This window comes from Typha angustifolia, chromosome 11 (assembly GCF_048772165.1).
Source record: "Typha angustifolia cultivar Huaian chromosome 11, ASM4877216v1, whole genome shotgun sequence".
Lineage (NCBI taxonomy): Eukaryota > Viridiplantae > Streptophyta > Magnoliopsida > Poales > Typhaceae > Typha > Typha angustifolia.
Window position 1 is genome coordinate 15191912 of NC_133249.1, and position 26245 is coordinate 15218156.

A 26245-nucleotide genomic window follows, 5' to 3' on the forward strand; every position below is an offset into this window, starting at 1 on the left:
TCAAAGTATCATGGCAAGCATACAAAAGAAGTGGTGCCTACCACCCAACCCATTAATTTTAGCAGATGGAATTCTCCAACCATTTCTTCATCTTTTATTTGATACCCTTCTTCTGTAATCCACCAATTATCTTCCTATAAAATCTTTACTTCTCCTCCTTCCAATTCAGAGCCAAGATAAGTAGTAGTAGCAGTAGTTTGTCAGAATGGCTTCAAGGAGAATAATTAAGGAGCTCAAGGACCTGCAAAGAGACCCACCAACTTCTTGCAGTGCAGGTATTTGTCTTGTTGCTTATTGTTCTTGATATGCTCTAATCAGTCTACTTGGATGAACTCTTCTTCTTTTGGTTTTTTGTTTTAGGGCAAATTATAGTTTACCCTCTATATAGCTTGATGCAATTTTAACCGTTAGATTTTCCATCTAAAACTGACTATACAAATGACATAACTATCCATACCATCATTAAATCAAACTGTATTTATCACTATTTGGTTAGTGCATAAACATTCCTTATTTTTAAATAACATACTAAATACCACTTTCTTTCTAAAATTATGCTTAAGTGTAATTAACGTGCATAACTTAAAGTTATACTTTATTTTTCTATCTTCGGTGAAAGAGTGTGATAAAATTATATGACTTAGTTTCCAACTAATATGTGCATAAACTTTTTATTCGTGCTTAAGGCATACACATGATAACAAATGTAACTTAGTTTCAACCACAAGGAGATTACCTTGTTAATTGTTTTATTTTTCAGGTCCTGTAGCAGATGACATGTTCCATTGGCAAGCAACCATTATGGGCCCAAATGATAGCCCCTACTCTGGTGGTGTTTTCCTTGTGACCATCCATTTCCCACCAGACTATCCATTCAAACCTCCCAAGGTAACAAACATCTCAAGATACTTCATTCTCTCAAAACAGAAAATAGTATCATCTTTTACACAGATTAAGCATTAGAAATTTGATTAAAAAAAAAAAAAACTGTTGATAGGTAGTATTCAGGACAAAAGTCTTCCATCCAAACATCAATAGCAATGGAAACATCTGCTTAGACATCCTCAAGGATCAATGGAGTCCAGCTCTAACCATATCCAAGGTTATTATTCACTTCATCTATTAATTTCAGTGAGAGCTCACTAATATCTTCTTATTCTGATGCTTTACACTAATTCATCATCTGCAGGTATTGTTATCAATCTGCTCTTTGCTGACTGATCCAAACCCTGATGATCCACTGGTCCCTGAGATTGCTCACATCTGCAAGACTGACCGATCGCGGTATGAGTCGACTGCTCGCAATTGGACTCAAAAGTATGCCATGGGCTAGAGACATATCTATAGCATTTGTTTCAGTAATGCTATACTGAGAGGATGAGTGTAGCAACAGTGTGTGAAAATAAATCAGGGCAATTTTGACTTGCATTCTGTTTATGGATGTTCTATCAGTAAGGAATCAGATGAATTTTTAAGCTGAAACTTCACCATAAAACAGAAGCAACAAAAAGAAGACAACATTAAGATAAATTCAATGAAGGTATTTAGGTGGTGTATGAATGATCTTAAGGTTTCTTATGGATTTTGGAAGGTATATAAAGTGAAGTAGCTCAACTTGAAAGGAAATTTCTGATAACTCTCAGTGTTCCATCAGATGGTAAGACTATAGTAAACAAAGCCTTTGATGCTATTTTAAGCCCTTGTTGCAGAATAAACTTTCTGTGAAATATTATTCAGGAGCACCAATAGCTATTACCTAAACAAGGTTCAAGAAATTAATTGATTCATATGATCCAAGACAGCCAAATAGACAAGTATGTTTTATATATGAGTTCCATCTCTGTGGATTAGATTTCTTCCTTTGTTAATTCCACTAAGCATGTATGTTTTCACAATTAATTAAACAAGGGACCACTGATACCCACATACCTCCAAATAAACTCCCTAGGCACAATCGAAACAAAGAGTTTAAACCCAAGATTAAGAAAAGCTAATGCCCCCACAATTAGACCATTAGGCTAATAGATTTAATCATCAGTTTTTATTTTTCACATGTATACCCTTCTAAATTTCATATTTTGAGTGTATATTTTTAACATCTATAAGTTAAAATTCTAGTAATTTAATAGACAAGATACAAAAATATCTTTAAATAAGAACTATATATACAGACAAAAATAATGGCAATTTAGTTTTTGTACAAACTAAATTCATATCTAAGGTGGTGATTGGTTGAAAAATACATGCTTACTCTATTATTTAACTTTAGTATAATAAATACCATGGTTAACATGTTTAACATTAACAAAGATAATTATAAAAAAAATACCCTTCACCTTTTTCAATAGCATTAAACATGTGAAAAAGGACTCTTTATATTATTTAAAAGATGTCTATGTTTTACTATAACCATAGTAAAACACCGATAAATTTAGCATTTAATTTTTAGATTAGTTAGCCACTTATTTTAGTTTACCTAGTTTTAAAGTCATAATTTTATAATCAACCGTTCATTTTAGATGCACAATATGCCATTACGAAGAGGAATAAATAAATATAATAATTTTGATCAAAATTTAATCAGACATCAAGCGAGAAATATTAATAAAAGTAAGATACTTAATTTGAGTTGCAATATATTTTGATAAATAAAATTAATAAGTGAGCTAATTTTATAAAAGAAAGAAACAAAGAAATAATAATTGTTTTAAAACTTTGAAGCCATTCCTTTTTTATTATATATACTTCTTTGAGGGGCTCCACGTAATTATACCTATCGCATCACATGAGGTATGGCCACATGGTCCAACTTTCACATCACATCACATCATTATATCTACGGATTAAAAAAAGAAATTTGAAAGAAAAACTCACCCCACGTTTTGCCTTTCTTTGTTTATTAGTCAACAGGCGATTAAGATCCAAAGTGTTGGTAACTTTATATATATTTATATATATATATATATATATGTAATGGACGGCTGAGATGAAAAGGAAATCGTACATAGATCACCCATGGCCCCCCCACCCCACCCCCCGCGTGATTCCTTTGTAATTTACATGGATGATTTTAACCAATCGCTTGGGCTCGCTTTCTCGGTTGTATCTCTTGTCAAAAATTCCAATCTCGTCGTTTGGCTTTGGTCGACTTTGGGGTCGGTCGCAAAGTCCTCGCTTTTGTAGCGTTGTTAGGGTTCTTTGGTTGGAGCTCTCCTCTTGATGGATGTGGGGAGTCGTTCGAAGGCTCGCGATTGGAATCTTTGATTGTTATTGTTGGGTATTCGATTCTTCCCCCTTTTGCAACTTAGTTTTTGGGTTAAAGATTGGTTTTTGACTTCTGGGTCGTGCTCGAAATTTGATCTTTTTTTTAATTATTAAAAGGTGTGCAATTCGTAGTTGTCCGGATCCAAATTTGTTCTTTGGGTCTTACTTGAAGTAGGATTTCTAAGGCATTGGCTACTTTTTTCTTCTTTCTAGTAGCTTTGCTTCTTCTAGTCAAGATCATGGAGGAGGCGGACCTTGATTTTGCCAATCCTGAGGAATTCTCTGATAGTTTCTTCAACGAGATCTTTAAAGATAGCAGCCAACACCACTCCTGCACCCACACCCATACATGCAACCCTCCTGGCCCTGACCTTTCTCACACCCACACTTGCTTCCACGTCCACACTAAGATCCTCTCGGCTTCGGGGGACGAGACTGCGGAGTCCACCGAGAAGAGTTCTTCCTCAAAGAAAAGACCTTTCGGCAATCGTGAAGCAGTTCGGAAGTATCGGCAGAAGAAGAAGGCCCAAACTGCGTCGCTTGAGGACGAGGTGGTCCAATTGAGAGCCATAAACCAACAGCTGATGAAGAGGGTTCAAGGTCAAGCCGCTCTTGAAGCCGAGGTTGCTAGGCTTAAATGCTTGCTTGTTGATATAAGGGGGAGGATTGAAGGGGAGATTGGTTCTTTTCCTTACCAGAAGCCGGTGAAAAGGGGTGGGGAATTGGCGTCAGATGTGACGCAGGGGAACTTGCTAGGAGGTGGCCAGGTTATAAATGCTTGTGACTTTATATGTGATGATCAGGTATACTGCGTTGGCCCAGGAATGCAAGGGAAAACTGTGGGTCAAAATGGTGCTGTGAATGGTCAGGCATTAGGTGTTTGTGATATTGCAAGCATTCAGTGCATCGGAAGTTCAAATTCTGGATCGAAGAATTCTCTGGCATGCGGATGCGGGAGTATGATGCCAGTTGGCTGTTCATCAGATGTGGAAAAATATTAAGGTCAGATTTATCTGTTTTCTGGTTTTATGTCCATTCAGTTAGATACATGCATTATTTAGCTAGTGCATGGAGTAACTAAACAAATCACCGTTTTTCTTCTGTTTCTGTTTGCTCAATACTCCAGTTTAGCTGTAAGTAGCGAGTTCACTATCCTATTTTAGGCAGTGTAATGGTGCTTATCAGTGGGGCATATGAATTTTTATTCGATTTAAAAAGTTGGAAAGGATTTAATTGTCTGCCCTTGTTATGCCCATAATTTTTATGTGCAAGTTTACAAACTTACTACTTGTATGCCCCAATCAAGACTTAATTACATTAAACTGTCCAATTAATCTCTTCCAATTCCAAACTCTTTTGTTGTTCTGACTTACTTCCTCCCTTCTTATCAAAGAAATGTGAAGCCGAATTTGGTCTTTTGTCACTGAGTAATCCTTTTTATTCAATGTCCTACCAAGTACTAATTCTTGATATGCTGCTGGATGAATTGGATCTTAAAGACTTCTGGACATGAAGGTGATATTTGATTTGTTCTGAGTCCAACTGTAGATGTTGGAAGAACTTTGTGTCATTTCAGAATTGTTCTCTGTTTACATTGGTTGCTGTTATTTATTGTTAATGATTGACTTAATCAAATTAGTGTAATAAAAGTTGTACTTTTCAAGTTTGGAGCACCGACTTGTTTTCATTGTTTAACCCTTCTAAGATAGCACATTCTTGATCTCAATTTGAAGTCAAGTCCATAAATATTGCTCCTTAGTGCGACCCCTTTGAACTTATCGTAATAGGGAATTCACTTATATCTCTGTGTATTGTTTTTAGACTGTCATTACTTTATTAATATGCCCTTAACTACACTATTACATCTATATGCACTTCTTTCTTTTCTAAATCCACCACGTCAATTCCATAGGAACTCGTCTGGAAGTCTTCTTCTCATTTACAAAAGACCTTGTATAGGTCAATCTTCTTCTCTTGAAACTCTTGCATGAACACTTAGCTTCTACGATCAACTTACCTAGCATGTAAACAGATCATCAGGTTGGGAAAGTTTAACTTGAGATCAAGCCAAGTGCATTCCTACTCTATTGCCCTTATAAAATCTCTGAAGTCTGCTGGCCCATGTGCATGGCGTTCCAGTGGTTTCATGATGTGCTGGGGCATTATTGAGTTGCCCAAGGTAAGAGATAACAACTTTTGGATCTCTTACCCTTTATTTGCCATAGAGTAATAGTAAGGATGTTAATCAAATTCCAGTAATTCCTGTTGTTTAATGACATCAAGACTTTACTGTAGTTTTTTAAACCGTGCATCTCCTATATGTCTTGAGCTGCAAGCTTACTTCTGATGTTTTCTTCTTCTGTAGCATTTGGCCGGTAGCAATTTACTATTCAGAAATAAGTAAGAGCATCTTTCTTTTTGTGGGGCTGGTGTGAAGTGGTGTCTAGAAAATACTTGTCGGAGAGCAGAGTTATGGAGTTGGCTAAGGTGAGAAATTTTCCATACCCCACACATTGACTAACCATGTATAACGGAAATAAGAGGGCAAAAGAGATATGCATAGTACATACTAACATGATCTTATTGACTATCATTTCTCCATAGCACATACTTGTCAACCCAATCAGAGAAGGCACATACTAAGCCAAATAGCATTAGAAGGTTCTCATTTGGATGGTAGTTCTTTGTCATGTTTTGAATAAGTGAGCTTCTAGTGCTGTTTTGCTTCCAAAAAGCTATGTAATGCAAGGTTCACCTCATCTCGGATGTTATTGTGGTCTCGCCTACCCTGGTTGAAGTGGAAACATTGTTGTCACTTCTCGGTACTGGATTATCAAACCATTTATAGTGTCGTCATTAAATGGGATTGGCAAGTCAGTATGACAATATAATTGTTCTGTAAGCATTTATCCCCAGATTTGGCTAGCGGTCAAAAATTAATTGCGAGTATGGATGGAAATTACGTACCCTGAGGCTGATGCTGAATGTAGTTAGTTACTTTTTTAAAGACTGAAGCATCTGTAGGCTGATCTTGACGTATTAGAGAATACCAAAACTTAAGGTGACTGACTTCCTAGCAATCTAATGGTGAATCATATAATGCCTATTGGAAGCAAGTGCATTCAATACATAAGGGTGTCATAGGTACAGCCTACATCTATACTAGCTGCAGAAGTGCACTGAATGAGTAGTTTTTTAGTGATTCAGAGTGCAGGATATTGGCTGATCTTAATATGAATAACCTATAATGCGGTATCATCTGAGTTTGTTATTGGCAGTGCTTCATCATTTAGATTTTGGAATGGTATAAGTTAAAGAACCAATTAGCTAGTTTATCTCCTGTGCTATTTAGAGAGTTGGATGTCAACTAAAAAGCGGATCATCTATGCTACATAGATAGAAAGCTTTCTTTGTAGCTTAAACTTTACCCCCACCTATTCTTTCTCTCTGCTTGGTAGCTAGTCGTAAAGTTATCAAATTCCTGGGAAAATTTCTCTTAAGTTGTGCTCTATGCAGCATTTGTTTTCTTTTCTGGTAAATATTGTTTTTCTTTTTGGCGGCATTTGATGAACATATTAATCTAAAACAGGAGTAATCAAGTGATTCTTCTGCTCAATTTTGTGTTTGTGGTTACTGATCCCTCTCCTCGTCGTTTTTATGTTCTTATGCAGCAATCAGATGCTGATATTCCGCCGGGGCAATAACATCGAAGGGTTTCATCAGCAAATGAGCGATCGCTTCACGCCAGCTCTTTTCCATAGATTCCTTTTTTTTCCGTTCCAGTTTCGTGGTTACATTTTGCTACTCTTAATGTTGAACTGAGAGCTTAGTGCTGCTCATGTTTTTTTGATCCCTAAGTTGCGTTGGCTAATCTTAGTCATTGTAATTAGTTTGATCCTCTTCTGCTCAGTTCTCTTGTTCACCCAAAATGTATTAACTGTTTGACCTCCGAATGAATATATATGCACTTCATTTGTTTAACTGTGATTAAATTTATTTTTTATTTTTTTTATTTTTTTTTGTGTGAGAAATTTGGAAACTAGCAGCACTAAGCCACTAACACCTCTTTGGAAATACTTACGTGACACATTTTTATTTTAATAATCACATTTTTTATTTTAATAATCCAGAAAAAGGGTTCGTAAAATCAAATAATTTCCAATTAGTGGTAATTTAAGATGTTGGCCCGAATTTACCAATAGAACCAATTGTTGTACTTTTCGGGTCGGATCCGACCTTGATAACGGGTTTGGTGTGAGATCCGATTCGTTCGTAAAGGGGCGCAGGCATCTTATTAGAGAGAGAAAAGAAATTACGACACAGTGTTGTCGAGAGAAGAAAAGAGCGGCGGCGGAGGCAAAGGCAAAGGCAAAGGCAAAAGGTGAAGATTTCTTCTCCTCCCTTGCTCGACGGTCTCTTTTTTATGTTTGGATTTGGGTTTCTTGATTCCTCTCTAGTTTCTGGGGTTGGATTTCTAGTGGGGCATCGGCTAAATCGAATTCAAGACCAACCAAGTAATTGATTCCTGAAAAGTTTATTTCTTTTTGGATTTTTTAGGGATATAGTTATACTATATTTTTGTTTTGTTTTTTTTAATGTTTTATTTGTTGGGTTCAGTTCATAGATTACTTTTGAATCCTATTGATTTTATTGCATGCAAGGCGTCCACTTGATGGTGTTAATATTATGTAGGGCAAAGTTTGTGGAGGCCTCTTAGTGGGTCAAGGGTCACATTTTTGTGCATATAGTAGTAGTTCAACTAGAATTTGTACATGGGTGTGTTTATATATAGGAAACTTATGCATTTGATTGTCTTGTTTCTAGTTTTTTTTTTCTCTGGCTACAAATAATTCTATAATGTTGGGCAAAGTAGCAGTGAAATATATGGAAATGGAAACATGGATTGAGTGACCGGAGAACATCCTAATATATGCCAGAAAAGGCTGTTTAACCAACATTGTAGTATGTAATAGTAGTTTTGATGCTGTAATTTGTGGAACATCATTCTATATGAAGTTGGTAAAAGAAGTTGTCCTCTCTTGGGTTGTGTCTGTGTTTTTATATACCAGTTTGGCACTTGCTTGTGAGTGCTTGCAAAATGAATGTAAATGCGACCTCATTAGCACAAGAAGTGATCAATCTATACATAATTATATATGTAAGAGGACAGATTTCATATCCTTTCAAGTTGAATGTGGCAATAGTTATTCACTTTCATAACTAAATGCACAAGCTAGTATGATTCATTGCCAACTTTCTACGAACTATATTGTTCGTAATTTGCCTCCTTTGACACAATTTACTAATGCAGGTCTGCTGGTAATGGAAGATCAATTACATGATGCAGGGCATTCTGCTCCCAAGGTTAAAGCGACACTGTGTCTTGGATCAGAGTCATTTTCTATCAATTCAGAATCTGGCATTCTTTCCCAACAGTTGATTGAAATGAAAGAGAAGAGTGTGAGCATACTCAAAGACTACATTACCAAGCACAATGCTCCAAATGATGTTCCTGATGAAGCTATTGAGGGGTCCTCGGAGGACTACGTGGAGGAACTCGACAATCCAACGAAGAAATCTAAAAAGCAGAAGTGATCCTATCTGATTGGTTCTACCTGCACCTTAGCAGTTAAAATAGATTCTTGTCATAAACTTTTTGAAGACGAATGCAATCTCATATTCATTTCCATAATTTTGTATTTAAATACTTTGAGGTTACCTCGAGTGCTTCCTTAGCATTCCTTACTGTGAATCGTAGTAGCTGAAGGTATGTATGATGAGATGCTTGCATTCAAAGTACATTTAATTGGAATTTTGCGGTCAAATTGTGTGAACAGTTAATCTACTCATTTACCCAAGGAGAGGTATGTCTGCATTCCAACCAGCATCATAACCCATTTCTCCTGGATTTTTTTTTTCAGTTAATGCAATCAATTTGATGCAGCTTATTCTAAAATTCTTTCTTTTTTCTATAATTTTGACTTCTAGATAAATCATTCACAGGATCGGGAACAAAAATATAGAACAACTCGCGAATCGAGTAGAGATGAGTAGAAGTTAGGCCTCCCCCTGGAGAAAAAATGTTTATAGTCATTGAATTATTCTTATGAAAACTAACAAATTTTCTATCGATATCAATCTAGAGAACAAAGAGTTATTAGCCAACTCAATTTACATTCCATGTGCCAAGAACAAAGGCAAAACATTTGTGGTTCCAAACAAACACAGAAGACCATAAACCAAACATGTAGTGAACTCTTGTCTGCTGCTTCTTACTCCTCTAATCAGAAAGAAGATTTATTTCAGTTAATCAAAGGCCCATGCGTTCTCCATTCTCACCTCTTCCTCCTCTTCTTTGGTGTAGTCATTCTTTATGTTAAAAGTAATGCGGATCTCCTCTATGGTTTTTCCTTTCATCATACCAGCCACAGTCCGGCATGTCAGATCCAGCAAACTCTTTATGTTCAGATAGTTAGCAGCCTGCAGTTGCCATAAGAAAAGGGTTAGTCTTGTAGAGCAACCGCAAATATTTCAGCAATATTATAGCCAAGAGGATTAATCAAATTGTCTGCAAAGAAATCATCAAGAAGAACAATGACATGACAGAAACATAAGCAGATTCTCTAAGTTGCCAAAAGCATTGCGTAGAACACATTGTGAGCTACGAGTGAAAGAGATCTGAGAAAAAGTAGATAAGCTTTTAATCAAGCGTATGTAAAGCAGAAGGCAACAAGAGAATATCCATATCATATCTCTATGTATTCGAAATCATATGACCTTCATTTCGTCCTCACTCTTTGGACTACCTTTCCTTGGATCCAAAGCCTATGATCTCCAAGATATGCATGGATCCGATGGACAATGTTGACATAATAATTTACAGAAGCTGATAGATACTACGGGGTATTGCTGGAAAATAGTTGGTTCTATTTGTTAGAAATTCTTATACTGGCACCTAATGCAGCAACTGAGTTATGGGAGCTGCAGTTTTCCGACTTAGAAATTCTTGGTGAACAACAAGCGGAACTGTTTCTAAACTATAAAAATCAACATGAGAAAAGTAGAAATACATATTAACATCAAACAACACTTTACCATTTCAGGATCGGTTTATGCGTAGAACATCTTGAATAAAAAGTTAAGAACCATCACATGCATTGCCAATACCTGTGTACCAGTGCAACGTATAAATTAACCATAACTAACAACATCCTCAATCTAAATCATTTCACTAACATATAGACAAAAAAACAAGAACACTAATTAAATTTTCTAACCAGTTAACCTAAAAGCTTAAACTGTTATATAACAAACCAACAATATATATTATTTTCTAATGCGCCCTTAGGTGTGAACTCTAATACTACACGTAAATAGATGATAGATAATATGATGCATGACGCATCATACCATAATAGTACGAGAATAAGGTAGCAAATTCTGGTTATTGAGGTTTGAACTCATGACCTTCGATACAAGTAGTAGCTCTAATACCATGTTAGATAAACAGTTAAACCAAAAGGTTAAAATACTAACCCTTATTTATTCTTTCACACCATCATGGTAAACAAAGAGAAACATCAAGAAGAAACAGATCAAATACGATAATAAAGTCTTGTTAATCCGATATAAAGAAAGAAAGAAAGAAACACAAGGAGAGATATTCAAGAGAATCCCAGGAAAGGAATCAAAGAACAGTAGGAAACTCACCATCATAAGATCAAAGAGGGTATCCTGGTCAACATTGATGAACTCCTCATCGAACCTCCTTAGGGCATCGTCGGTAATATACAAGCACTCGCCTTGGTCGGTGCAGGAGGCGTGCTTGCGGCAATACTCGATGACCTTGCTGAGGGTGGCGCTGGTGGCGTTAAAGATGGGGAATAATCTGACCCCGTTCTCGTCTTCGTCCATCATGTCTCGGATCGTCACCGACTGCCTCGCCACCGCCGGCTCCACCTCGAAAATCTCGCCGTCCGAGCTTCTCAGCCTCACGATATCGCTCTTCCTCGCCGGAGCAGTAGACGATTCCATCGACGCCATGGGAGTGGAGAGGAGAAAGGCAATGGAGAAAACCCTAAGCGATCGATCGAGGGAGATGAGAGAAGAGTAGTGAGGATAGCGGGGGGTGAAGTTTGGGGTGGGTATAAATAGCGGGGGGAGTCGCAGTGAGAGCGAGATATTTGGTTTCCGAATAGGCATAAGGAATTTGTCGTCAATCAAATCAATGCGGTTGATAGTTGATCGGACGGTCGTTAGATTACCTCGTAGAAGGCCTCGGATTTGCTGCATGGGCGGTCTTTTATTCCTTCCACATATTTCAGATACGTGCATAGCTTTAGTTCTAGTCTCACAGTCTCAAACTCATATAGCATCATTTTAATTAGTAATTATCTACTCTAAGATCTTAAATTTATCTTTAGTTGAATATAATATATTTCAAATTTTTACCCGCTTAAATTTTTTTGAACAAATTTGATGCCTCCTACCACTTCTTCTCATGTCATACTTTAATATTTCTTCACATGCGTAAGATATTTAAAGGCTTAAAAATTAAATTAAATTTAAATGAATACTACATAATTTTTGAAAGAATTATGTCGGAAGGCACCAGGAAATATCATTCTATCCTGCAATAAATTCATCAGCATCATCACCACAGTGCCTAGCCATTATGAAACACTATAAAATGTCCGAATAACATAATATAGGCACAAAGTAATTGGGCAACATTTTTAATCATACATAACTTCTGTTTTCATTATCAAAAGTGAGGCGTCTCTAGCTAGAGATCTCATTCCCTGCCTCAAGCAAGATGAATACCATAAAGTACTGCTCGAATTCATTCTGCACCCACTGATATTTTGCAGTGCACCAGTAAATATTTCTTTCCTTCTGGTGATCATCTTGCTATCTTCCTGCAGTGAGTCATCCTAGAAGCAGCAACGATAAAGGCAATCTGAACCTCGGTAAGTTTTGCTAATACGTAAGAAAACTTGAGGGTATGTAAGGTACTAACGCTGCTCAGTTACTTCAACATAATCACACTACAAAAGATACTTGTACATCCTCCTACGTATGGAGTATGGAATAAGGACAAGAAATTGTACAGGTTAATGAGTAAGTAATCAGACAAAGCTGACTTGGAGCCCTGGAAGTAGTAATTAGCATTTACTATAGTATTAAATCAGCTGGAGAGATTCAATATGGTACTCGATGTGCTTCAGCTTGAATAGTGATTCAAGATTGCATATATTGAGAAACTGGTGGGGTCATTTTGGTCTCTCTAGGACCTGCAATTAGATGAAAACGGGAAAGTCAAGATTGATCAACCGCTCAACTATCTAAGAAGCCAAAATATATCAATTTAATGTTAGCACATCGGATTGCTCGCAACAAGCAGAGGCAGAGCCTTTTATTGAGATTTGAGACATGCATATCTTCCAGAACCACAAATTATTATATCTTGGTTTATATGTAATAAGAGATTAAAGTAAATTTTGACCAGTAAGAGACATAAATGATACATATGCAAAGTGCATGTACTTAACCAAGTACACTCCAAGCACACTATAAGGAGAGAGTTTTCAGGATTCATTTATGAGAAACCAAGTGTTTTCATATTGTGCTTACTTGCAAAGAGATCCTATATTTTTTCTCTTTAAAACTTCAAAGTTATGTTACTATAGTAGTACTATTCTAGAAAAATGATTGAAGGGCTGTAGGTTGTAGCTCCACTAGTTCTGTGGTTAAAGGTTATAATTGTATTGGTCTAAAGATAACCTCAACAGTTAAGTTAGTCATTTTCAGGTTAAGAGATTAATTTGAAAACTTGATTAGACATAACAGATTAAGGAGACATGATTTTAATGAGGTTCATTTGCCTCTAACAAAAGAATAATTCATAATCATTCCAAATTAGAGGGATAAGACATGTTTAAGATAAAGGATAAACCAAACTGACCAATGGGCACAAGCAGAGAATTCTGTGGTGGAGTGACATACCATAAACCCCGCGAATCTCCACTTCTCGCCATTCTTGAACAAGGGCACAACAACAACACATTAAATGCGACAAGAAATCATCAAAAACTCCTCCCTGCCAAGAAAAGAAGATTACATTATCTAACTTGATTCACAATCCAAGCAACTGCACCATGCACAATGCACTATGTCATGCTGCATCTGTTGTGGAATAATGCACATTTACATGTAAAAACTTGGTGCAAGTAACCAAAATAAATAAATAAATAAAATATGTGTGCAGAAGTTACTCTCAGATAGTAGTTGCTAGAGATATATAGAGTCATGAATAGTGCACATGACTTGAAATATATACCAAATGTTCAACCAAGGTAAAAGCCCATTTGAAGTCTCATCTTTATCATTAAAACATAAGAAAACAAGGAAAAAGAAAGAAATCACATCCTAGTGCACGAGTATTCTCAATGCATGGTGTGGGGAGGCCAAGATGCAGCCTTATCCCATTACTGAAAGGTATTTTCCATGGCTGACTACCAGTTGCAAAACTATAATATTAATATGTAGCTGAATTTCAACACAAATAAGAACCAAAATTAACATATGTTGTGGATAGCTGTATATCACATAGTTACAGCACAGTAAATGTTGTTTGCAAGCGACAACAGTTTTGGTCTATATTAGTGATTACAGAGTGGAATTATCTTGCAAATAAAACTAATAACAAGAAAGAAAAAAAGAAGAAGAAAATATTGTATAAGCCAGTCAGCTAGCAACCATGTTGGAGCGGAGACCTTATAAGGAGCTATCCAGTAAAGCAGAAGTGCCATGGTGATCCATAGTAAATATGCTGTGCATTTAGACAGTCTAAATTTAACTTTCATAGGCAAAATGTCACACTTCTAGCTTTGTCTTTCTTTTTCTGTTTTGAAAGGATCCAAGCAGAAATATTGAATGCTTAAGGACACTCCATGGTTGCTAGAAGGAAATCTCCCTACTGAATCAGTCAAACCACAGAAGAAACCAAAGATTAAATAGTCAGAAGTGCAGAAAAGCATAGTTACCGTGATGTTTAATGTTTCTCGAAGTTTCCTCCTGACACAGCATGTGTAACAGCAACATGATAATATTAATGAATATGCTATCAAGTCATTGCAGACTTCTGCTGGAGCTGTTTAGAAGAAACTCAGTCATTTAATGTTCAGATGATACTATTGATTTCAAGCTTTGCATTGAAATTACAAATATAAGACCTAATTTATCCATTTATTTTTTTAAGCTGGAACCTCTAATAAAGGATTGGCAAAAGAAACATCTATGTGATTATCTTTAAGATTAAACTACAATTTCTTTCAAAATGCTGAAAATTGTAAGCAGTATGAACTTCCGATCACCCAATACTTGTTTCATTGGATTATTCTCATAAGCTATCTGGAGAAAAAAGAGAGAGCATAGATGAAGTATATGAACAAACTTAGTGCATCGAAAAAAGAGAAGACCATTGTGAACTTGAATCTACTGGTCAAACATAACTACAAAGGTGTTACTATCCCTTATTAGACATTATTTAGAAAACCTTAACAATCACTATATTTAGAATGGTTTTTGCTTCCCTAGAAAAGATTTTAAAGAGATAAGGAGGAGTAAACATTACTGAGGGACCACTTAAAGCTACCATTTTGTACCATCTAATACAATTTTTTTTTATTCTGGTGGATTAATCTCGGTGATCATGCTTCTTAGCCTTACCAACAGTATTATCCACAAAGTATCCTTCTGATCATCACTTCAGTCTACAAATTCCTCTCGGAAAATGTCATAGCATAAAAGGTAGCAAATCAAATCTAATCTTGTAATATAAGTTGGTACTATAGAAAATAGCTGAGGCTTACAATAGAACTATGATTAGCAAAAAAGATGAAAATAAAAGATAACTCATGAACTTTTTCCAAGCACCTACAGATGTCCCTATTTTTGGCAACTGTAGCAATTTTTGAGAATGTTCCACAAGGATAAAAGAAAGTTTTCAGACCTGCAAGAGAAGAGAGAAATAGTATAAGTTCAAGAACGCCTAGAGAAAGTGCAACAGTGAAAAAAAAAGTAACAAGAAAATATTAGATTCTCACTGCAGTATTGGGTATTCATTTAAAAATAACTCCCCTAATGAGATTGCCCATTTACATCTGAAATATCAGTAATTTGTAGCCAAATAAAAGATTCTTTTCATAATCTTTCTAGGGTGCTAGGTGATTGACATAACATAGGAATCACAGGAGTGTAGCCCTTGGCTAGGAAGAGACTATTCAGCAGTGAAAAGCTACAAGAAAATGGGCACAAATTAGTTACTTATTCTAGTGAGATAGGCAAACTTATCAGACCAATTATGGCTATCTAATATGGGCCTTGTTTACATGCATCACATTAAGTAAAATATGCAACAATTCTAACTGAACATTCCAACAAACATTTGAAACAAGAAGATGTAATGGTCAGATTTGGGAGAGAAAAAATAAGGAAGGAATTTGGGCTTCACAAAATGTTACATACAAATAAATGGAATGTTTGTTTTTTAGTATCTCTGGTAAAATATATGAAGCTAAAGTTGACCCAGCGTGTTATTTGAACGTTTTTGGGAACATACATGGTTGGTTCAAGTTAGAAATAGTGAAAAGGTCTAGACTACAGACTTTGTGTTCAGAATTTTGTTTAACACATTTGTAGCCATTGAAGGTGCCTTGGGTTTCAAAAATGCTCACACAGAGTTGAAAAAAGTGAAAAAGACTTCAAACTCTCCCCACTTGTCTATTAAGGATCCCAAGATGCACTCAATGGCTAAAAGGGTGTAAATTTTTTTGAAGTAGCAACTCAAGTGCAAATACAGGGTTAGAACAAGAACACATTTTTAGTAAGGCAGCGTGGGACATGAAAATTACCCTAAAACTCATTGATACATTTAATACATAATAAATCTGAGATAAGGACATTAAGCATAGCATACACAAAGAAGGCTCTGAACAACACCCAAGTAAATCTGAATGCCATTCCTCATGTCCGTTGTTGGAATATGAGTGATAATCTGATGAATTTGGTGAAGCAATTCTGCATCAAATCCAAGTTTTAACAATGTCAAAATCTGGTCAGCATGAAGCCATAAATTAAGATCTTTATGTCATGTAGATTACACAGCAAGATATAAAGAATAGCTATATCAGCAATTTTGCATTTTATGTCACTCTTCAAAGAGCATATATCACAAATTTCAAAATGAATTGACAATGGAAAATAAGGGAGCAATATGGACTGGAGGAATCTTCATAATCAGGAGTCCATTTACAGAATATATTCAGCACCCTAATTTATCAAAAGATTTTATAAGGACATGATATCACCAATGCATTAATAGTCATAGATGAAATTTAAAATATAGTCTAATGAGTCGTTCCTCCTTTTCCCAATCAAAAGGTAGCTGAAGATACCTGTTGAAGATCTCACATCTACACTGAACGAAGTATGTTAATTCTTCTTTCTGAGTCTTCTAGTCTTCTAGATACAAAATAAAGATGCAATAAGCTGAACCACTATCATAGAATCACACATCTAGAAAACCTCATAAGATACGGAAACATCAATTACGACTAGCAAAAATGAAGCTAGGTTTTCCCTAGAAAGGCCTGAAAATCTTCATATTGATTCAATTGAGGCAACACAAAATGAAATAATAATGATGAAAATAGACACACTGTGCCGCCAGTCATCGTCCAAACATTATATTCAAGTAGACCAAAAAGAATCCTCATTAAATTATAATAGTCCATACAAAGTTCTTGTATCATATTGAGGAATTCTCTTAGTCCAATAATCCATACTTTTGGCCAATAAACACTATATAAAAAAGTTATTGCATACTCGAAATATTAGATGATTGTAGGCTTGTACTTCATATTTGCATTAGTTTGTAGCTTTTCTATCTAATAGACGATACCAACTCTAAAACATGAATTTCTTCTATTAGTCTTGCATTTCACCCTCATTGCAGGAAAGACATCTCAATAACATATTAAGCAAAGGTCCCTGACTTCAATTGTGTGAAAATTTCTTACTGCAGTTTTAAGTCCAAGATCTCTCTACAAGCCTCTGGTCTCCTTTTACAATTGATAATACTCACACTTCCACGATCTTTTCATACAATTCCTCAAATTAGGTATTCCTCAGGAAATTGAGGATCACCAATTTAAGGGAGGCAGAATTCATGAGCAACAAGGATCAAATGATATGGCCTTCACAAATCCAGTCCCTTACACTTGAACAAAGAAAACTATTGTGAATTTTACATGCTCAAAAAGAGACTCAAATGTTGAATCCAGATAATTAGACAGGAATTGATGGATATGCAGAACTAACAGAACTACACTAAAAGGATGGAAGCAACAGAAATGCATCTTTCCAGGACTAACAGCCAGCCATAAAACTTCAAAGTCTATAAAAGGTAACACAAGAAGCCTGACATATATACAAAATACTGAGCACATCAAAGAGAAAGCAAAAACAATTATCATCTTGGCCTAAAAGTACACTGTCAAAACTCCTATCTTTTAACCTAATATTCAAGAGCAAGTAAGACGAAAAGAGACTAGATGCTTTTTTCTTATCAATATCTTTGTAGCATAATGTCCATCAAAGGCATACCCTTTGCTGTTGTTGGCATCTGAATACTCTTGCTCGACTTTCTTGGGATTTTTGAGTGGCGAACTGTTCTCTTGTAGAGAACTAACTACACTTTGTGTCACCCCAAGAAGATGTTGAATCACTTCATATTGACCAGGATCGAAATTAACTTGTGATCTCTGGAGTTCTGATTTGAGCTTTTCATTTTCTTTCTGGAGGGCTTTATCAAAAGGCAAGTTTGGATAAGAACAAGAAAGAGACTTCTTGAGTACCACTGTATGGTTTCTTGAGGGATCGCGGTCCAATATAGCATCTTGCACCTTTTTATCTTCTTCATCCAAAGTATATTCACGTTGATCCTTCTCAATATACTCCAGCCTTTCCTGAGAAATGTAACTAGAAAAAAGTGTAAATGACACTACAAGGAGGGGGAACTGCTGGTAATCAAAGAGCACATCAATTATCAATGTATTGGCAGGTTTTACGATAGTCATAATACTATGAAGCATGCACATTGATGTCTATAAGGATACAAGCATAATGAAAATCTCAAAATACAATACATCTCCTTTCAATACACTATCTTTCCTAATCATAGATATAACTTACAACAGTCAATATCCAATGCAGCATTGCAATTTGCGCACAAAAGTAAATAACAGTTCATTCCCAAGAATAAGTAGAAAGCATCCGAATAATTCAAGAACAATCCTACAATATTGGTCATAACTGGCATCATCTCCATAATATGGGTGCCTTCTTCCAAATCGAAAGAGAATAATCCATGCACCATTTCATCGATGCTTAAATTAATGGAAGGAAAATTTCCACACAATAGAACAAAAGATGAAAATCTATCCCAGTTTTTTTTCTATCCTCGTAGAAGCATCCTAAGATGTATGTAGATGTATCGAGTATTCTTCTTCTCATTCTTATTCAGAAAATAAATGATAACGACTTGTGGAGTTGACTACTCACTTGAATTACCACAGACCCTGCAGTCAAAAACTAATAGTTCAGCTTCAGATGACGCTGATAGAGGTCGCTATCCAGCACCAAGAAAACCACTTGACCAATTATAGTAAAAGGAATCTTCAACTAGATCAGCAAAAGAAACGATTTTAAGCGATCTTACCCTTACGCGCCTGTTATCCACGAGCGTAATCAATGGCACGATCCTTAGATACCGATCGATCTCGTTCTGCGCCTTCCTGAACTGGTAGACGATGTTCCACCCCATAGCGAGAAGGTAAAGATAACTCCGGTTCTGGCAACTCTCCACCAACACATACGATCTCCGCAGCGCGTCCTCCAATCCCTCGAGCGGCTCCCTGGTCTCGGGGTACTTCTTGAGCTCCGAGATCTTGAGCTGCTCCAAGAGATTCCCGATCAGCTTCAGGTGCTGCGCGAAATTCCGGCAGTTCTTCTTGTGCAACCGCGCGGTGTTGGCAGCGCCGACGATTAGGGATATGATCTGTACGGCGTTGAGGCCGGTGAGCTGCGCCACTGTTGAGAGCTCGCCGAGCTGCTCCCACGTCGCCATTTCGATCCGAGCTTTTATACAGGTGGATCGAAATGGCTATAGGCGAAGCCAGATCCGAGCTTTGATTGGGGAAGAATGGCTTTGGTTTCGGTGAGGAGCAGAGTGTCGTCTTCTTCCGGTGGAGTTTGGGAAGTCACAGGGAAGTAAAAAAAGCAAGCGAAGACTTCCCTGTGACAGTGAGACTTCTGTTGTAGCAGACAGAGAGAGAGAGAGAGAGAGAGAGAGAGAGAGAGAGAGAGAGAGAGAGTGTTACAGCTGGACTGTACTAGGGGAATTACAGTGACATTTGTTCCTCCTTTGTAATATTATTTTTAAAAAAAAATCAGAAAAGTCAATTATATCATAGAAAATTTTACTGTGTTGTGTTGAAGATTTTATAATCCGAACAAATTTTTTTTATAATTCTTATTTACAATTATAATATTATTTTGATTAATTAATATCGATTAAATTATTAAAATATTTTCATCATCTCCTCTTATTTTCCATATCTTATCATTATCTTTTTTACCTATCTCATCGTCGCATCGTCGCTACCATCACGGTGATCACCATTTTTTCTTGTATTTCACTCTTCTTTCAAGAGGAGAAAAAAAAAAAAAAGGCACAGAGAAATTATAAATTATATAATACCGTGTAGGGTGTTAAAAACACATTATCCCGTGAAATACCCGAGAATCCCACAGGTTAGGTTAAAGACCCCCAGTGTAGGTAGGCGACTAGCAAATATCCCAATTGATTAGATGCAGACTAGAGAACCCCTTGCCTTTACCAATGGTAAATAAGATGGGCAGATGTGTATGTAGCCAAGGAGGTAGGAAAGCAACCCATGAATAGTAGACTTGATCAAGGTGGCACATTTTCACCCTCAAGCTAAAAATCATAACGACTGGACTTTGGTCTTAGCAGGTTGACATGTTGATTCATCTACATAAAATATTTATTCAAAATAAAGTTTAAAGCATCATAGTTAAAGAAGCTTGCTTTATTAATAATTTGAATATCATCAATAAACATAAGATGGCATATTCTAATATCATCATTAATCCTAAACCCATCTATCAAATCCTCATTCATTTCATCATTAAACATAGCAGATAAAACCTAAGCATAGATAATAAATAAATAAAGGGTCTCCCTAGCACAGATACTAATCCAAGGAGCAATTATAACCATTAATCAGAAAAACAAAGGTAGAAAATTCAATACAAGCTGTCATCTACATAATCCCACTTATAATAAAAAATCATGATTTTTATTACCTTGTCATATATATATATTAATATCAAGCTTGAGAAATGAATCATCCCAAGTGCCTTGCTGCATAGAAATCCTGTTAGTTTTCGATATATATTTTTTAAAGACTATTCCAGTAGGACAACATTATCCAAAAGAAAAAAAAACTTCTCAATGTCCAGAATATTATTCTTTATTTTAAGTCAACTATCTAAATTTTTATAGGTAAATTTACGTTAATCAAGATTCCCAAAGTGATGGTTGTCCCTTTATATCACATGTGAAGGATTTTCTACTGCTTAATGGAAGGCACTGGAAAGAATAAAATTTTGGTCCTTCATGTGTAGTGCCAACTATGATGTAATATAAAAATCCAGCAGTACCTCTTCAGATGTTGACGCCATGTAAGTCGAGTCATACGAGGAGTATTTGACCAAACTATCACTTCTCACAAATTTAATTACCTAAATGGTTCTTTCTTCTGAACTTAAAAGGGTTTCTTTTTTAAGTATTAACTGCCACCACATAAGCTTGCTTTACAAAACATTGCTGAACTTACCAGTAACTAAATGGTCCACCTCTTAAATTTATTACCTCAAAGGATTTATTTTTGACACATCATTTGCTACCACATAGGCTCGTCTGAAAAGCAATGAACTTATAGACATTTTATATAAGATGTAAAATGCTAATTTTTTTCAATGCTTTATCCTATATATAAAATATTAATTTTGTCAATATTTTACATGAATAACATGATAATCTATAGAAGATATTGATCCCTTAACTCACCAAACAGAACAAAGAGGCATTTTGGTGTGAAGCTTCTAAGGTGCTGCATCAAGATATGTTTTAAATACACCGTGTAGTTTATAGATTCCATTATGTAGAGTCTTTAGATACTAATCTAAGCTAATGTGTTGTATTTTAACATCCATTCAATTAGAATGGATGCCAAAATGCAGTTTCTCCACCTTAAATGCCAAAATGCAGTTTCTCCACCTTAAATGAAAGGGGAGGGAGCTAGACCACTTTCTTTTACCCTAAATTGGTGAGAACCTGATGACTATTTACTAGTGGTGTTGGTTTAAAATTATAGCTATTTCCACAGATGCAGTATTTTCATACGTCGAACCAAACAACCCAAAATGTTTTTTCTTACAACAGAATCACCATTCCAGGTGAAGCCAGTTTTTCAAGTCAAAACTAAGATAAATTTGTATCATCCAGTTATTACCCCCACTAAATTCAGCAAGATTCACTATAATCATTAATTTGTTTTTACTTATCTATAGAGTATTAGCATGTGGGCTATTTGATTCAGGCTTATCAATGTAAAAGAATTGTACACCTAGTAGAGAAGTGATAACTTCTTTAGGGCATAAAAGTTACATAATAGATTCCTATGTGAACCAAATGAATACAGTGAACAAAGGAATGACATCATGTTACATAATTCTGAAGAATTTCCCAGAAGAGCATGACCAAGGCAATGGACAGATTTTTTGAAGGAAGAACTAACACATAAATAAATGACTTGCATAATTTGTTTGTAATCTTGATCATAATCATCAGTATGCCCCTGATACTACATAGATACATATATCTGAGAGGGCGAATACTGAGAATATGAAACATAAATATAAGAGTATCGCATGAATAAGATATCTGACCTCATTTTGTTATAGCAGGTCCCTCCATCAGAGAACCATAACAACTTCCAGCAATTTACAGTGTAGTCATCTAAATTGTAGGCTATATGATAATCACATTAACCAACTTGACCGGAATACTAGTGCAGGTTTGTGACTTCTCCCTTCCATCATATACACAATACCAGGCTGCAAATTGCCTTTCTTCCCCACATTAAAATTTAGGAAGCTTTCCAAATGCACCATATTAAATTGCCCATCAACCCTTCCTCCTACACTCACAGCCCAGCCTAGTTCATCTTCTGGTGTATCAGACAAGGAGATGGCCCACTTCAGCAATTGACGTTTTGACTTCTGCACCTCAATCCAACCTCCAAATTTTGTATCTTCATCAATCTCTAACACCATAGCCATGGATCCTACAGGAATTCCGTCACTTGTCCACCTTGAAGCAGCAGGAGATGCTTTAACACTGGAATCAGGACTGGAATGGGATTGCAAATTGCCCGTGGAATAGACAAGGTTACCAAGTTTGAGTGGTTGAGAAAATGTGAAAGGTGTTTTCCAAACACCAGACACGGTCAGTTTTGATTGCTCAGCTAGTTGGCAGGAAATTTGCCAAAACGTGCTCAAGACACTCCTATAACTGTCAGCATCCATCTGCTTCCCCATTACAGAAGCCAAACCAGCTAGAGAAGCAGAAAATTGTGAAGCTTTGACTTTTAAACCAGCAGCAGAGATGTAACTTTTATTGAAAAAAGGTGGTCTAAATGAAGATAGGCCGCTAATGTAGCCACCCTGTCAAAAATTATTACCTCATATATTAGCAGTCAATAGTTACCAATACTCTATCCATAACTTCTAAGGGAAAAATAAAGAGCCAAAATTTCTAGAACTCACTACCTGTGCAAGATTAGTATCAATTTGAAAATCATCACATCTGGCTCCAAATGGTATTGAGATAACAGATAAATAATCACTGATATTCGCCACATACATCACCTTTGCAAGTACTAGAGGGATCCCTATAACGTCATTTGGATGATAAATGCTATGATTAGCCACAAGCTCTGTTATAAGATAATCCTTCTGTCTAACTGTAGTCTCAAACATAAACCTTGAACTAATGCCGGTGCTTATTTCTGCACCATCGAGGGTACCATGGTCTTCCTGTTCAGGACTGAAAAATAGAGCTCCACCCACATTAATGATTCCCTTAATATGTGTGCTTCGTTCTGCAAAAGGACCTTCTCTACCAGATTTATATAAAGAAAGCACACGTTCCACTTTATCCTGTCTGTCCCTTAGCTTCATTATGTCAAGAAATGCTTCTCGCTGCAAACGCTTCAAAATTTCTATCTACAAGAGGAAATAACAAGTTAGAAATGGAAAAAAAAAAAAGAAAGCTGCAGATGACAGTCAACTTGTCATAACTCATAATCACTTACAAGAAACATAGACAGAATACAGAATTCATGCCTACTGTTACTTCCCAGTTCCCAAGTCAAGATAGGTCGAGCTGCTTAAGTTGAATATGCATTGAGCAACCAGTATCATCGATTCTTGTGATTATTAATGAGAACCTTCAAACCTTATGTTTGACATGTAACAATATGCTTCACCCAACTCGCAGACTATTATGATGGAACCTTCACCCTTTTCAGTCATGTAGTATACAAATTTATCTTGTTTGGCATAAAATCAAGAGCACTCCATATGCAATAATTACACACCAATCTCAACTACAAACAGAAATTTAGACAGAACTACAACTCAAAGAACTAGTTTTCTTTTTCTCATTTTGACAACTTTGGTTGATATGGATGTTCAATTTGACAACTTCCTCAATGGTAAGAATAAGAGGCACCAATTTTCCAGGACCAACTTCACCACATTTGATTGATGTGCACTGTGAATCCAAGAGCAAGAAGAAAAAAAAGCAGAAATTTGCAACCATACTCGCAATAATTAGCAACACAAACAAAAGAAATTGAAAACTGCACTAAAACGTATACTAATCAAATGAAGAACCACATCTGGGAAAATCTTCGTATGCGGACCAAGATCACAGACATGGATTCAACGAATCCTCAGCTTCTTTGACATTTAACCAAACAGTTAACATGCAATACAAGTACAGCAACAGAGTCAAGGAGCACAAAAGCCGAGAAGAACCAAAGAACTGAATCCAACTAATATTGCTTACGGGGTTATCACGACGGAAATCTGAATGCCTCCGAAGTGCGCCATTAACGAATCGCCTGCTAGATTCAGCGAAATCTTTGATTCTATCCAAGACGGAGGCCCACGGATCCATTCTCGTACCAAAAAAAAGCACCAAATCGAATACAGATCGAGGAGAGTTAGAGACGAAGAAGAAGGATTGGGATTGCGACCGTCGTCTATACAAGCTTCTAGATTCGCGAGCGGGAAAATGTTAGATATTTTTGTTTTGATACCCCCAAAATAAACGGCGGTAGGCCTTGTCGGGTTTGAACGGGTTCGGGTCTTAACGGGTTAAACTCCACTAACCCATATAAGAAAAATGTTCTATATATATATATATATATATATATATATATATATATATATATATATATATATATATTAAAGAACATATTGGTACTTGGTCCAAAGAATGAATTTAGAAAAAAATAATACTAGATAATATTTTAATAAAGACGAACAAATTTAATTAATTAACTGCCATAATTACAAAATGTTCTAAAAATATATAAATCTTTCTTAATAGCTTTCAATGAGTAACTTCACAGTTTCTTAACAATGGATTAGTTACAGCTTAAGTTATAATCCCTATCAATGTGGGAAAATAAACAAAATATTAAAGGAAGGCAACCCAAAACAGTACCTCAAATTAGGTAGTAATTAAGATAAGAAGAGGATTAAAGATGATCCTTAACTCAAACACCTAAACAACAATATAGATCAATCACAATTGAGCTAGATTTTTTATCGGGCCGACCTCGTAGAGTCAGTCCGGACATCCGACAAGCTTGCTTAGGAGTTACAAGCCCAGCCACTGTTCAAATCAAAGAATATATATATATATTATTTTAGAAGAAATCCTAATCAATTAACAAGCTTGCATTGGCCTCCACCGGAGAAGGAATCCACCGTCAGTTGCCTCCTAAACGCCAGTATAAAAGCCTCCACTCTCTTGTTCAACTCCTCTGCATCAACCTCTTCTTCTCCTCCTCCTCCTCCTTCCTCTCCTCTCTTCTTCTTCTTCTCCTCCTCCTCCTCCTCTAACTTTGCATCAGAACTCCCCACCTTCCTCCTTGGTCTCCTCCTCATGCTCTTCTTCTTGCGTGGGACGCCATGATCCGTAGTACTCTTCTTGCTTCCAGAACTGCACTTGGGTTGCATTGACACCACCACTATGGAGGCAATCACAACGTTGAGCAGCAAAAAGAGAAGAGGAGATGGGAAGACCACCAAGGCCATTGGCCATTGGTTGAGAAGAAATGGTAGGAGGCGTTTGAGCCCGGAGACTAAGAGTGCAACTCCTGCTGCTGCTAAGGCTGTCTCTACTATCTCTTCTTCTCTCCTTGGAGTAGTAGTAGTAGTACTCCTCTTGGCTTCTTCCATTACCTATATGATTCTATCTTCTTTTGGGCTTCGATCTCTTGGGTTTGTATATATATATATATACACACACATATGAGTATGAGGAATTGAGATGGTTGTCAAAGAGAAATAACTTTTGAGCAGTAGCAGCTCAAAAGTGGGGGAAAAGAAAAGGGAAAGAAAGAGAGAGAAGAAAAACTACTAAAAAGTGTCAGGCGGAGGGGGTGTTTGTCGCGCCTGCGGAGCCGACCGCCGTACTTATACGTGGATGGTGCCGGAGAGATTTATCCGACAAGAGATCAGCTATGTCGTGAGC

The 26245-nt window shown here is 36.4% G+C and overlaps 6 protein-coding genes across 9 annotated transcripts; 2 read left to right on the forward strand and 4 right to left on the reverse strand.

The window, feature by feature from the left end:
- Positions 1-64: 64 nt before the first annotated feature.
- LOC140770039 (ubiquitin-conjugating enzyme E2 28-like) lies at positions 65-1475 on the forward strand. Its single transcript, XM_073110997.1, has 4 exons — positions 65-275; positions 761-888; positions 998-1102; positions 1190-1475. The coding sequence occupies exons 1-4, from the start codon at positions 206-208 to the stop codon at positions 1331-1333; spliced, it is 447 nt and encodes a 148-aa protein (XP_072967098.1). The 5' UTR covers positions 65-205; the 3' UTR covers positions 1334-1475.
- Positions 1476-3092: 1617 nt separating this feature from the next.
- Positions 3093-7245, forward strand: LOC140770036 (basic leucine zipper 19-like). 4 transcript variants are annotated; one of them, XR_012105989.1, is made up of 5 exons: positions 3093-3277; positions 3478-4266; positions 5297-5443; positions 5630-5751; positions 6936-7245. XR_012105989.1 is itself a non-coding variant. In XM_073110994.1 (3 exons), the coding sequence occupies exon 2, from the start codon at positions 3504-3506 to the stop codon at positions 4263-4265; it is 762 nt and encodes a 253-aa protein (XP_072967095.1). In that variant the 5' UTR covers positions 3094-3277; positions 3478-3503; the 3' UTR covers position 4266; positions 6936-7245. The 4 variants fall into 4 exon arrangements, 1 of the variants encoding a protein (XP_072967095.1); XR_012105987.1 differs by lacking the exon at positions 5297-5443 and having other exon boundaries at positions 3094-3277; XR_012105988.1 differs by lacking the exon at positions 5297-5443 and having other exon boundaries at positions 3094-3277; positions 3481-4266.
- A 2077-nt stretch (positions 7246-9322) lies between these two features.
- LOC140771182 (SKP1-like protein 1A) lies at positions 9323-11366 on the reverse strand. The gene is made up of 2 exons (XM_073112620.1): positions 10975-11366; positions 9323-9744 (listed from the first exon to the last, which is right to left on the reverse strand). The coding sequence occupies exons 1-2, from the start codon at positions 11305-11307 to the stop codon at positions 9571-9573; spliced, it is 507 nt and encodes a 168-aa protein (XP_072968721.1). The 5' UTR covers positions 11308-11366; the 3' UTR covers positions 9323-9570.
- Positions 11367-11904: 538 nt separating this feature from the next.
- LOC140771181 (cell number regulator 13-like) lies at positions 11905-19836 on the reverse strand. The gene is made up of 7 exons (XM_073112619.1): positions 19046-19836; positions 17932-18293; positions 16244-16344; positions 15206-15277; positions 14310-14416; positions 13270-13363; positions 11905-12557 (listed from the first exon to the last, which is right to left on the reverse strand). Exons 1-7 carry the CDS (start codon positions 19451-19453, stop codon positions 12505-12507), a joined length of 1197 nt encoding a protein of 398 aa, XP_072968720.1. The 5' UTR covers positions 19454-19836; the 3' UTR covers positions 11905-12504.
- Positions 19837-22050: 2214 nt separating this feature from the next.
- LOC140770181 (uncharacterized) lies at positions 22051-24758 on the reverse strand. Its single transcript, XM_073111232.1, has 3 exons — positions 24548-24758; positions 23245-23700; positions 22051-23139 (listed from the first exon to the last, which is right to left on the reverse strand). Exons 1-3 carry the CDS (start codon positions 24656-24658, stop codon positions 22456-22458), a joined length of 1251 nt encoding a protein of 416 aa, XP_072967333.1. The 5' UTR covers positions 24659-24758; the 3' UTR covers positions 22051-22455.
- Positions 24759-25169: 411 nt separating this feature from the next.
- On the reverse strand, positions 25170-25961 carry LOC140771059 (uncharacterized). The gene has a single exon (XM_073112438.1). It carries the CDS (start codon positions 25948-25950, stop codon positions 25432-25434), a length of 519 nt encoding a protein of 172 aa, XP_072968539.1. The 5' UTR covers positions 25951-25961; the 3' UTR covers positions 25170-25431.
- Positions 25962-26245: the final 284 nt, after the last annotated feature.